The sequence below is a fragment of the Zygosaccharomyces rouxii genome (genome assembly GCF_000026365.1).
Source record: "Zygosaccharomyces rouxii strain CBS732 chromosome B complete sequence".
NCBI classification, from domain to species: domain Eukaryota; kingdom Fungi; phylum Ascomycota; class Saccharomycetes; order Saccharomycetales; family Saccharomycetaceae; genus Zygosaccharomyces; species Zygosaccharomyces rouxii.
The window spans coordinates 1117995-1131709 of record NC_012991.1 but is presented as its reverse complement, the minus strand read 5'-3'; the positions used below and the strand labels follow the sequence as shown (position 1 = coordinate 1131709).

At 39.0% G+C, this 13715-nt stretch overlaps 5 protein-coding genes across 5 annotated transcripts; 2 read left to right on the top strand and 3 right to left on the bottom strand.

Annotated features, from left to right (window-relative positions):
- Positions 1-280: 280 nt before the first annotated feature.
- On the top strand, positions 281-1597 carry ATG23 (Atg23p; the record flags this gene model as incomplete). Its single annotated transcript, XM_002495500.1, has 1 exon — positions 281-1597. One exon carries the CDS (start codon positions 281-283, stop codon positions 1595-1597), a length of 1317 nt encoding a protein of 438 aa, XP_002495545.1.
- A 112-nt stretch (positions 1598-1709) lies between these two features.
- SEN1 (DNA/RNA helicase SEN1) lies at positions 1710-8102 on the bottom strand (the record flags this gene model as incomplete). Its single annotated transcript, XM_002495499.1, has 1 exon — positions 1710-8102. One exon carries the CDS (start codon positions 8100-8102, stop codon positions 1710-1712), a length of 6393 nt encoding a protein of 2130 aa, XP_002495544.1.
- Positions 8103-8630: 528 nt separating this feature from the next.
- CRN1 (coronin) lies at positions 8631-10685 on the bottom strand (the record flags this gene model as incomplete). Its single annotated transcript, XM_002495498.1, has 1 exon — positions 8631-10685. One exon carries the CDS (start codon positions 10683-10685, stop codon positions 8631-8633), a length of 2055 nt encoding a protein of 684 aa, XP_002495543.1.
- Positions 10686-11030: 345 nt separating this feature from the next.
- On the bottom strand, positions 11031-12905 carry MAG2 (RING-type E3 ubiquitin transferase MAG2; the record flags this gene model as incomplete). The annotated part of the gene is made up of 1 exon (XM_002495497.1): positions 11031-12905. The coding sequence occupies one exon, from the start codon at positions 12903-12905 to the stop codon at positions 11031-11033; it is 1875 nt and encodes a 624-aa protein (XP_002495542.1).
- Positions 12906-13191: 286 nt separating this feature from the next.
- Positions 13192-13704, top strand: SPC2 (signal peptidase complex subunit SPC2; the record flags this gene model as incomplete). The annotated part of the gene is made up of 1 exon (XM_002495496.1): positions 13192-13704. The coding sequence occupies one exon, from the start codon at positions 13192-13194 to the stop codon at positions 13702-13704; it is 513 nt and encodes a 170-aa protein (XP_002495541.1).
- Positions 13705-13715: the final 11 nt, after the last annotated feature.

Here is a 13715-nt window from a genome sequence, read left to right as displayed (position 1 = left end):
ATCGCCTGGGAAGAGAGATGCACCGAGGGCAAATGGGCACTGGAATTCTGAGTTTCAGACGGTAATTGAAATGAGATCCTGCCTTTGATGGAGTGTCTTTAGTGCACGTGACCACCGTACACTTCCCCGGTTGTCCCGGACAAGCGTGCCCTAACATGGCTCACGTCACAAGCCCTAAAAAGTAATCGTAATATCAAGAAGGATTCACAAAGCATTAAAACCCTTTGACTGCTACATTTAACCGACAAGTCGCATTTGAAAACTAAGTATATCTCTACCAATGGCACTAGAGAATATACTGCGGCAGCACGCAGAAATTGTGGATTTCCTGAAAAGTCTTGTTATGGTCCACAGACGTGCATTACAGGATGACAATTTATCATCTCAATTAGACGGTGTAAGAAGGGATATCTATATATGTTTTAACGATCTATGCAAATTGAATGATATGCTAATTGCTTGTGACGGTGAAATCAAGGAGACGGTGGGAATGTTGAAATCTTCAAAGGAAAAATTTGGTAAATTAGCCGACAAGGAGATTAAATTACAAGATGAGAAGAAAAAATGGTCACTCGAATTTTCACCACTACCAGAATCGAAAGTATCGATACCTATCAGTTCAAGTTATAGGCCGTTGCTTAATCAGTATATCGAGCTTGTTGGTGCCACGAACACCTCGTTGGCGGCGGAACCAACCACAGAAAGAGATGAAGAAAATGGATTTGTAGATAGACGTCGATTACTGCAATCAGCAGAGCTATTGCAAGCATGTCATGAAGAATCGATTAAAGATATCAAACAGTTAGAGTCACTACTGAGAGATTTTAAAAAGGATCAGGCTTTTATAATCACGGAATTAAGATCCAACCAGGCCAGAATACGACGTGAAACCATCAGAATCGATGAATCTATTGATAAAATACATCAATCCAGGAAAAAATTGCTCAATAAAGTAGGACTAGCCATACCAGAAGCTCCAGAATTTTCCTTCTTGAGCCATAGACTGTTCAATTTACAACTGAATGAAGATAATAAGAAGAGGGAACAAGAGCAACAAGATATCGCTAACCATGCTTCTGAATTTATAGATATGAAAATTCGCTCTTTACAGGATCAGTTAACTCACAAGAAGGAGGATTCTTCGAATTTGATTACTCAAAGGAACCTTTGGGGCGAATGTGCTCAATTGGTGAAGGAGTTAGAAGACCGGCTGAGTACTGCTCTAACCAGTAAAGACGGCTTGCCTTCTGGTCAGATTAAAAATTGGTTAAAAAAAACCATCGCTGATTTAAACACGACCATTGCTGCTACTGACAGCGATATCCTAATTACTCTCATCACAGATGAAAAAGAAGTAATTGAAAAGGCACTTGTGGAAATTTCAGGTGAAACTGCACAACCTCTTAATATACCAAAGAAGAATCGCTATCAAGCATCACCATCACATAGCCATTCAAGCCCACCTTTTCTAGTGGCAAGTAAATCACCACCCAAGATTGGGATCACCGATAAAACTGTAGATCCAGCAACTGATGCTAACGACATCGAACTGGAAAACATGGAATTCGCCAAGGGTAAGTCTGATAAACGAGATTAAGCTCGCTTTATTCTGTAGGATTGGCTTGTTATAATGATTAAACATACGATGAATCTTTATAATGCAATGCAATAGTAATTAAAATAAAGAAAAAAAAAAGAAAGATCAAAAACTACCTGTGATGTGGCTTTTTCTTGGGAATAAATGGATTGGATGACTGGTGTCTTCCACCAGATCTACCACTACCAGCAGTATTGCTACGTGAAGCATTGTAACTCGATGGTGATGGTGATTTGTGCATGTGCTGCGGTCCTTGCGATGCCATGCCTTGAAGAGGAGCACGATTTTCCGAAACTGAACCATTATGTGGGGGACGCTGATCAGAATTTCTATCAGGTCGGTTAGAGCCATTTGTCGATGGAATATTCTCAGGATATTCGCGAATGCCACCTCTTGAGCCCAAAGGAATTGGTTCCTTTGGTGCTGGTGGTTGATAGTCATCATAAAAAGACTGTTCGAAATCACTTCTTTGCTTCTTGGCACCTGGTAAGACAGTGTCTTCCGGAGGTCTCGGTGTATAGTCGTTTTCCTCTTCATCACTATCGGAATCAGATTTCTGGAGTGGTGGACTACTTCTTCCAGATTTATTTTCTTTCTGTTTGCCAGCAGGGGGAGACTCACCGACATCCTCGTCGTCACCTCTAGGAATAATCTCCAAATTATCTGAAAAACCGACATGCCTATTCTTCTTTGGATCAAGAGATTCCTTCCTAGTTTCCGGCTTTCCCTTTTCTTTAATATAAGCACCAGATGAAGTTACCTCATTAGCAATACTAGGAGCACCAAATATAGAAGACTTCTTTTTCTTGGTCTGTGATGTAGCTGTAGCCTTCTCTTCTTTACGCTTCTTTTCATCAAATGTCATTTTACGAGGGTGAGCATCTAGATTATCGCTCCTTCTCTTGGATGGAGTCTTTGATTCCGGTTTCATATTTGCCAATGGATCATAGTCATCATTGAGCAAAGAAGGATCATTACGTGCTCTATATTTTTCAAGCGTTTCTTGTGCTTTATGATTTCTGGAATTGAGAAAACCAGGACATGCTACTTCCATACAACCACGCTGCTGTGCATCCGTAATTAAACGATTCCAGAGTTTGTTCTTAACCAAAGATTTCTGATGACCCAAAATCCACATACTGGTCTTAGCTCTTGTTAGTGCCACATTCATACGACGGAAGTCCCTTAGAAAACCAACACTTGATTTTGTATCATCTGCACGAACACAAGATATAATAATAATTTCCTTCTCTTGACCTTGGAACCCATCGATAGTATTAAAATCTACTTCCCGTGTGATCGTCCCACCGAAACGAGACAGAAACTCTCTTCTCATCCTCGATGCCTGTTCCTTATATGGTGAAATAACACCAATCTTACTAGTAAAATCAATCTTGTCAAATTTATGGAAAAGGTATTCCACCAATTCCATGGCAACTTTGATTTCATCCAAATTCACATAAGACATCGTTTTAGCACTCTGTTGTTCCCTACCAGTCAAGATATCGAAAAACTTGTAAGGTCGAGAGTATTTAAGCTCATGCCAGGGCCTTTGATTTAGAGTGTCTACCTCAGGACCATCTTTCAACCTTGACTTGTAAAATTCCATAGAAGGAAATTTACTGATTGAGGAGTGCATACGGTACTGTACATCCAACAAATAGGGCGTTATGTTCTTTTCCATACGCACAAAAAGTGATTGGTTATATTTGAAACTGCTTGCGGCTCCAGACAGCACAGTAGGGGGCAGCTGATTAGGATCACCGACCATGATACAACGCCTACCACCATACCTCAAAGGTATAATAGAGGATAATTCAGTACACTGACAAGCTTCATCAATGATGACTGTATCAAATTTGACTCCAAGTGAAGAAAGCACATCATGAGCCGAACCAGAGAGAGTGGAACAAATAATATCACTTTTTGCTAAGGTACGTGCCTGAGCGTTACGCCTGTCCAGATCTCGATTTCTATAGTTGACCGAATTTCTTTCTCTCATTAGATCTCTTTCTCTACCTAATTCATTCAGTTGCCTACTCAACTCTCTAATCTTTAACTGCAAATTGGCAATATCTTCGGTAGACATGGTACTAGTAGGCGTGCCGTTTTCAGCATCAAGTTTAGCACGAAGTTCTCTTCTCTTATGAACGGCTTCGTTAAATTTCTTCTCTAACTCTGGATTCTTCGAGAATTCGTAATTCTTCTGGGATACTTGCTTGTCCACCAATTCTTCTAAAGTAAAATCTTTAATAGCTGCATTGACAGCATCTGATCTACCAACTCTCACTATATTCGGCTTGAAAAGCATACCTTCTTTGTTACAAACACCTTCTTTTAAACGCAAAACAATTTCATCAACAGCAGCATTACTGGGAGCACAGATCAAAACTTTTTGCTTCTTCAAGAGCTGATCTGTAGTCATATTCGATGAATCCGCACCTGGTGTCTTAATAGCATTTGAGGGTAGAGAACTTCTCGTAGATAGAAAATAGCCAACAATCCCAAGAATAGTCTTAGTTTTACCAGTACCAGGGGGACCTTGAATCAAAGAAAAACCTTCCTTAAGAACCGTATTGACAATAGCAGCTGCTTGAGACAAATTCAAGTTATATTTCTTCTTTATTAAATCAATCTCAGCTTGACTTACATCCATTTGTGGGGTGGGTTTTGCCCTTAATATCTGTTCCACTAAATCATAATACTCAAGAGCTTCCAGTGAAGTGTATTCTCTTTCGACCGTTGTCATCTGCATAATTTTTACTGCATGAATTTCGGATCTGAGAGTTAGGAATTTGGCAAACTTGTGGTTTCTATGTACACGTAAAGTCAAATCAATATTATCTCCTTTAGTATTCTTTAAAGTACGCACCTTTGCCAAACAAGTATCTGTGGCATGTTTGAAGTCTTCATTTTTATATCCACCACCTGGTACATTATTGGGAAAATATGCTAAAACAATGAGATCTGAGTCCGTAATGTTTGACTCTTGAAGCTTTTTCTTACTAACTGAAGCATAAACCTCGTAAAAATCCGAGACGGCGGTTCTATTACCGACAATAATACTAAAAGGCCTGAAATCACCTCTATCACGAGCTGAACACAACCCTTGCCAACATTCTAAAAGAAGAAGTGGTCTAACAATTTTCTGGTACTCCGAAACTGATTTAAATTCATCCTTCAAATCTGCACAATGATCCTTAATATTGTCATCTGGGTATTCATCAGACCTACAATAGTCCCATTGTAAAATGGATTCATAGAAGGGATTGAGATCTACGTTCAATCTCCTTCTCATATTCTCCCGGTCTAACTTTTCACGCTCAGCAGTAGTAGTTTTGGTGACAACTTTACCAGTCATATCAACTGTCTGAATTCCTTTACCCCTTGACTTGGCAGATGCGAATAGCTCCCTTGCTGTCTCTATATCACCTTCACTCTCATCACTGCTGCTCTCATCATTAGCCTTGGCAACAGTTCGCCTATTATTGAACACAGTGGAACTGGGAGGATGAACCACTCGGTTGCTCATCAGTTGCCGCCTAGCAAGTTCCATTTTGGACAATGGTTTTATTGGTTTATGTTGATGCAATAAAGTCGAAGTACTTGGCTGGAATGAACCAAAGGAAGTAATCTTCGATTGCATTGCCTTGGGACGGCCCGTTATCGAAGAAGAAGTTGCTTTTCTTTGCAAAAAGTCTGCCTTCGATTCTGTAGCCGAAGTTGTAACATCTGGTTGTGGACTTGGAGAGGTAGTTCTCCCCAATTTCGCAAGCTCTTTTTCCTTATGATAAGCTTCCGCTTCAGATACCGTTCTGTCGGTTAATGGTTTGTTGAAAGTCTCAGCTTTCATCAAAATCTCTCTGGATTGTTGATCAGAAAGTTTATTAGAGAACTTTTTAGCCTTAGCACCGTATTTGGCCATCATTTCTACCAGGGAATCATCAAAATTAATGGCCTTTTCGCTGGCCAAGTCAGAAGCACTGACAATTAACCTGACACATGAATCCAATAAAGCATCATCACTTAATCTCAACCAATAAAGCATATTTTTGAATGCCTTCACGACACTCTCAAATAAATCTATCTTGGAGTCACCTAAAGCATCTGAAAACTCCCTGTAAGAATCTACTAAAGATCTGCTCAAGTCAAGTGTGTCCTTGGTAAAGTTTTCTAGTTCTGAGTACTCATATTTGGTTGCCCAATTCAAAGTGCAACGGTAGATGGTATCCAAAAATGACCACGTTAGTTCCCAAATCTTATTCAACTCAATATCTGTTTTATCATTCTTTAAAGTTTGGTAGTTAGCAAGTATACCGGCCACAGGATCGCTAAAAGCGCTTACAACATCCATTAAGACTCTAATAGCCCTAGGACAAGGTTCATAAAACTCACATTTAATTAACTGATGTAACACTAGATTGATGGCACGTAACTGATTGGTTAAATTGTTTTTCAGAATTGCATGAATACCTTCGAATCTACCTTCAACGTCAAAAGTGTCGTATAGAATATTGGTTGCTGCCTGGTAAAGTTCAGTATTAGAGGAGAAAATACAAGACCAAAACCCTTGAGCTGGTCCCTCTTCTGCTAAAATTTTTGACAATTGATTTGGTAAAATATCTGCAAATTTCTCCACAATCTTGGTGCAATGATGATAATATTGTTTAATGAGAGCGTTATGTCTTTGTGTTGACGTATCCTTGGATTTTTCGACCGTCAAAAGACCATTGATATGGTTGAATGAGATCAGCAGCTGTTTCGCCAGAAGCGGACCATCATGGAAAGATCGTAGGTCTAATCTAGAAGTTAAATTATTCAATAAAGCTGGTGTCAAATTCAAATCGTTAGCTTGTCGGCCAGAATAAAGTTTATAAGTTGCTTCACAGAGCATTAAAATATCAAAATTTATCGCCTTGGTCAAAACCATCATCGCAGAAGTAGAAACGGAAACAGCAGAGTCACCCAAATCCGGATAAAGTTCCATAGGGTTAGTTGCTGATCTAAGAACGATTTCTTGAATTAAGGGATTATTCAACAAAGCACGAGAATCAGTTTTTGAATACAAAACAACTTCGAAATCTTGTCTTTCATAAAGCATTGCTAATTCATCGGGTCTGATAGTTAAAACTGCTCTTAGTAATGCCGTAGATGAATTCATCAAACATGCCTTGGGAATAGATTTTAATGAGTTATGGTTTGAAATCGCTCGCAGAAATGCCATTGACACTTTTTTGACCATCTGGATTCTCTTAGAAGTAGAAAGCGCCTTATAGAACGGCAGAGTCCAAGAGACCATGTCGGTAATAGATCCAGCAAAAGATAAAACGATGCCCACTTCATCATCAGGAATAGGATTGTTCTGTACCCTAACCAATTTATTGGCAAAAATGTCTTTATCGAATACAATGTCCAAAATGCTATGAAATGTAAATGGCTCCAACTTGGACCAAAATGAGGCTCCCAGTTTCTCTAGGAATATGCAAAGGGCTCTTAATAAAAATTCTAAAGGTTTATCACGATAAGTTTTCCCCAAATGATTGTACCACATCTTATAGATAGATTCTATTGGGAACCTAACAGTTTTCTTTAAAGAATCAATATTTTTAGGAACTTCAAAGAATTCTGTAAATATCTCCTTATCGAAAAGTGCAAAAATTGGTATAAGCCTTGACCAAAATTGTGAAACGACAACTTCATTCCAGTTAGCTGGATTCTGTAGGAAGAGCAAATGAATATTGATTTCTTCCAATACATCAGAACCAAAATTTTTCAAATCAATTCTATAATTTTCCCTATGCAATTTGTTTAAAACAGTTTTAGCCCATTTGATTTCATCTTTAGTTCCTTCACACCAACAAAAGATAATTCCCGCTACAAAAGTCTTGAAGAAATCTGGGTTGTAGGGATCTAAGAATGGTAGTTCAGAATGAAACATGAATGTGAAGATTGCATTGAACGTTAACCGTAATTCATTTTTCAACCTCAATATATGAGGATTACAAAGACATTCAAAAAGCGCCAGTTCAATCTCTCTAGTAACGTTAACCTCCGTGTTACCATTGACAGAAATGCTATGCAGTACTGGGAAAACCGATTCAGATCTCCAAAGGCAGACTATGTCGTTAAATTTCGATACATGTTCATGTGGGACATGTCTTTGTACCGCAAAGTGTTGTAGCATTTTACATTTACCTCTGGTGAAATTTAAAATACACTTATCACAACTGGCCAAAGTTGGATTAAATTTATTTTTAAGCCATGATACAGTACCCTGTTCATTAAATGAAAAAATGGTTAGACAAAATACTGATATGGGTTCAAATGTAGGATCACAGAAAAGGTGAAAATCACCTGGTAATTCCGCCAAAAGCTTCAAAAGTTCACCTAAGAGGTTAGCCTCAGGCATATCACCATTGGTTCCAGCATAAACCTTCTCGATAGTCGGTATAAACCCTTTAGCCACTTCATATCTCTGCTCCATGACGGAGTCTGCAGAGCTCATCGGACTTCAAAAGATACAGAGATCACCTTCTATAGAAAAGAAAACTTTTGGCCGTTTCCTCAAATAGTTAGAGTATCCCCAAATTACAGCTCTGATCCTGCAAATATTGATCTCTTTCTTCCTTCAAGGAACTACGTATGAAAGAGACAATACAACTATAAAAGTAAAACGAAATGAAAAACGGGGAAACCCAACTAGTAAGTATCTCGTTGGCAGCGATTGCAAATGCAACTAATTATACACTAACTGAGAGCCTCTGAGGAGATCCTCCAAAGATCTTTTATCCTTTTCAATGAGTCTTAATGTGGTGCTAAGTTCACGATCAAGATTTTATTCAAGTTCGCCTTTTAAAGTCAAATTGAAAAGCGCGATCATCACCATTACCATAGTCACGTGACATATACCGATGGGTATTAGTCAAAGTCCCTTTAGTATATATATTTATAAATCTTCTAGTATACTACAGTCGAGAAATTCTGTTTCTGTTTTCATTTTCTTTCATTTCGAGTTCTATTTACTGGTTTCAGATCAGCGGGATTCTTCCTTGCTCAACAAGTGCTCGATTTTAGTCTCCAGAAGTTCCAGACGTTCGTTCTTTTCAATATTAGCTTTGGTTAATTTCTCTACAATGCCTTCTAAGTTGTAAACGAGTGTCGATAATTTTTCTGCAGTTTGTTCCAATTTCAAAGGTCTTGTAGCAGGTTTAGCCTCGTGTTTTTCTTTGGACGATTCTTCCTTCTTTGGCTCTTCCTTCTTTGGCTCCTCCTTCTTTGGCTCCTCCTTCTTTGGCTCCTCCTTCTTTGGCTGTTCCTTCTTTGGCTCCTCCTTCTTTGGCTGTTCCTTAGACTGTTCCTTAGTTTTCTTCTTAGATGACTTAGGTTGCTTCACATCTCCCTTGATCTCAGGTTCTTTTTGCTCAGTCTTTGTATCAGTCTCCGGTGCCTTTGGCTCTTCTTCTTCATCGTCCCAACTAGAAGTATCTTTAGATGGATCTTCTGCATCATTTAAAGCATCGAGGGCAGATGATTTTTCCAGAAGCTTATCAACAGTTGTTTCTTTGTTGAGAGCATTGTTTCCATTTGACGCCTCTTGCTTTGGCTCTTCCTTCTTTGGTTCTTCCTTCTTTGGTTCTTCCTTCTTTGGTTCTTCCTTCTTTGGTTCTTCCTTCTTTGGTTCTTCCTTCTTTGGTTCTTCCTTCTTTGGTTCTTCCTTCTTTGGTTCTTCCTTCTTTGGTTCTTCCTTCTTTGGTTCTTCCTTCTTTGGTTCTTCCTTCTTTGGTTCTTCCTTCTTTGGCTCCTCCTTCTTTGGAGCCTCTTTAGGCTTTGGCTCCTCCTTCTTTGCAGGACGCAATTCTAGTTCAGATCCCTCATACAAGTCTTTCAAATTAATTAATAATGGTCCCTCCACGGATTTGCCGCCAAACCATTCCTCAGCAGTCAATGCGGGTTTGTCACTGGGGGCATCAGGGTAAATATCGTGTTGAAAGGCTTCCGATCTTCTTGGGACATAGAAGGAAATTGGTTCAATACAAGAATCCACCACAGTCTTGAAACATTTCATAATTTCATTATCTTTCAAATTTAATTTGCGTTTAGGAGCTACCGCGAAACCTCTCTGAGGATCTGTTGACAGATATTCAGATAACTCATACAATTGATCATCTTGAAGTTCATAATATCTGATGTTACCATCACCTTTCCCAACTAAAAATAAAATCCTGTTAGCATCGTCATAAAATGGCATCAATACACCTGGTGCTTGATCTACAGTGTAAAATTTACCTAATGGACCCTTTTCGAGTTCGAATGAATCCCATAGAGCCACTTGACGTTCACTTAGCCTCGAAAAACCCGAAGTAGCCAAACGATTACTGTTACCTAACCAAACGACTCTTTGACTCTTTGCACCTTCATGTGCCTTACATTCACTAACAATCTTTTGGGCTCTGATGTCCCAAACTCTCAATTTCCTATCACGAGCCACTGTTGCCAAATAGTTACCATCGTATGAGAATGACATGGAAGTAACCATTTCTGGATGCGTTAAAGTGATTTCATCCTTACCGGTTTCTATATTCCAGATCTTAATAGTACGGTCCAACGATGAAGATGCCAAAACATCCTTTACCACAGGATTGAAAAGAATGTGACCGACCTTTCTACCATGTCCGGAAAGCATCTTAACGGGATGAACGTCTCGAGCTTCACCTTCCTCATCTGTTTCTCTGTGAAGAAAAGTGTAATCTTTAGGTATTTCAAAGATACCAATCTTAGCATCATCAGAACTCGATGCAATCCTGTAATCATCGAATGGATCAAAGTCTGTATCCAAAACTTGAGCGGTATGGCCTCTGAAGAGGGGAACCACGTCAGGAACTTTTCCATGCTCCTCTACTGGAATGATACCGAATGATCCACCAGCGGAAGTGTTCCAATTGACAGAAATAAACTTACCATTGGTCTTAATCAAATTGGAATCCCAAGCGTTCAATGTAACTTTGACGTTTTCATACCAAAGTTCCTTCTTTGGTGGTTGTCCATAAACATGTCTATACTTAGATGCACGCACGAATTTACCGCTCATAATAACGACTGAATTGAGCTTGATTGAAGGGTTTTTACTGTACTTCTTCCTCTTCAATTACAGGGTTTGTTGTTTGTTTGTTGATCATTTTCCGTCCTCCTTTAATTCGATATCGAGAAAATCCGCGAATATGAAGACTCATATTCAATGGAGAACCGCCCAAGAAAACGAAAAAATGAATAGTTCCAATTCACTAGCTATTTTTGCCATATAATTTAGTATCTGGAGATCTATCATAACTCAAAAATAATGAGTTTTTTTTTTTTAAAAAAAAAATCTGGTCGTAAACATATATATGTAAATTATATACGCTTTTTTTTCTTCGTTGTACTATGCTTAAAGTTATTAAAGGGTGTGATGGTTACTGCTGAACAGCATCACTTTACTCTTTTTCTTCTTCTTGTCCTTTTTACCGCCTTGTGTGGGGGGTTGAGTATCGCCAACACTTTCAGCTTGTTGCATTCTTTCACGCAACATGGCTTCAAATTCCTCATTTTCTCTCGAGGCTTCATCATCTACGGGGATTGAAGTCCCCCAAATGGTCTTCTCTTTTTTATGAGGTTCCTGTTTATCAACTACGGCATCAGATTCCAGCCTTAAAGAATCTAAAACTGGATCAGGTGAATCGTAAATGACTTCTGGTATGTATTCTTCACCGTTCTCCCTCTGATAAAATTCTTTATGTTCTTGCTCGATTCTTTTCTCATATAATTTCTTTTGCTTATCCTCTCTAGTTCTTCTCATGTGAAGACGTCTACGTCTTTCCTTCAATTCTGGAGCAAATTTCTCATAGACCTCTTGAGGAATTAAGTTAGTCGATCTCCAATCCAATTCGATCATTGCAATTTCAGTACCTAGCGGCAAATGTGAAATGTACTTATAACGTGTGATCAAATCTTCCGTAACCACCGTATCATAATTTACATTCTCAATAACTGCTTTTAACTCATCTGGGAAACGTGAATAACGTTCAAAAGTGAACAGTAACATTTTAACATCTAATGGTGATAAGAAATATCTTGTGGAAGAATGGAATGCTGTCTGGAAAAAGAAAAATGCATTAGACTCATCATACTTGGATTTTAAGTTAGTGCCCAGTTGTAATGAAGCCAATGACGGCACATCGACAGGTTCCTTATCGAGATCCTGCAAGATACGAGCTACACCAGCATTTAAATCTTCTAATGCCAATTTGTAAAACTTTCCATTGTCGTTGTACAGTACCCTATCTACTTCGTACTGTGTATTGAGGGCATCGATATCCCTTTCCAAAAGTTCAATCGCATAACCAGAACTGCAAGTCATCATACGTGCATAGGGCGCCAAATGTGACATTTCCACAGGTGGGAAATCACCAACAGCTAGAGGATCAACACCCAACTGCACTGGTAATGGCAACATAGATCCGTGTGGTCTGCACATCAATTGGAAAACGGACTCTTTGCCAATTTGTGGTCGTTCTTGATGTTGAGCAGTGTCAAAGATAACTTGTTTGAAATTTTGAGAGCGCAGGATACTACCACATAGGGGACACTCTTTGAACTTCTTCCTCTGAACGTAACCTGTATCTTTATTCTTTACAGTCTCTTCAGCCGCAAAGAAGCTCAACAGACAACTTAGACAAAATATGTGGCCACAAACCACCATTCGAGGCACAACAGGTTCTTCACTAAGACATATTGGACAATTTTGACCCGGTGGAACCACTATTCTAACAATATTTTCACGCGGCACCGGTACATTGGGATTATTACTCTGTTCTTTGTAACTGACTCGATTGTCCGCCAAAACTCTATAGTGGGCATTGACAAACGAATCTCCATGTAAACGTATATGATTGCTACTTTTATCTTGCTTCCTTCTAACTGACCTGGGTGGAATATTTTCAGGGGATTTCTTAATCTCTGGGAATTGCAATTGCAAAAGATGGTTGATTGAAACTTGGGCTCTACGACCCTTCATCTTATAATTACCACTGTTTAATTCTTCGGCAATAGTCGTATCAAAATCATCCTCAATAGATTTTGAACCATTACCTTGGCCTTCAAATCTCTGTTGTTTCTTATGACCAATGTGGTTCTTGCCATGATACTTATGTGCTTGTCTTCTGCCACCATTACCATTCCCCTTTGGACTCTTCCCAGGTATTGGTCCAGCAGTTGTACTGCCGTCACTGGCACCTTTGGGCTCAGTAACATCCTTACCGTCCTTCTTGCCCATGATCTGGGGAAAGAAGTGGAGGGTATTTCTGTTTGAAAGGAGACTTGTGTTCAAACAAAGCTTCAGAAGGGATGTCTAGCTATTATAAATAATGCCAACTCCTTGAAGTCCTTAGTTTCTTCCTTTTTTTAGTTCAGTGCTATTGTAAGTAGTAATACTAATGGTCCAACATGAATTTTTCCGTAAGGTTCATTCTCATGACAGACTTGTACTATTAAGAACAAGCAAGAAATAGAAGCGTAACATCGCAAGGAGGGTAGGTCGTATAGCAATCGGAAATATATCAATGTCCAAACCCATTAACATTTATTCCATCCCAGAACTTCGCCAGACTCTAGACGAGGCATTGCCTGGTATATTCTCTAGATACGAGTTTAACCAATCCTTCCGTTTAATTGACAGTCAATTAGTTATTGGATATGGTATAGCTCTAGTTGCAGCTGCTAGCTTTCTACTGGACAAGAAATTTGAGTTCGAAGAGGTTTTGACCTATCAGAAGATTCTTGTAGGTTCATATATGGTCCTCTCTACAGTGTACTGGTATTTCACGAAATTTGTACAAAAGGGTATTACATATGAAGGTGTAAACAAGAAGGGTACCAGTATTGCAGTCAAGACTTTCTTCGAAAACAATGAGCCATTGTACCATATTACCTTCATGACGCAAGATGATTTTGATCTTAAAACCGCCCTACCAGTAAACAAAGTGTTTAACGAACATGGATATCTACAGACTGATTTACTTTACCAATGGATTGGTCAACAATTAACTATACTAGAAACTAAAAAGGCTAAATGAACGAAATAAAT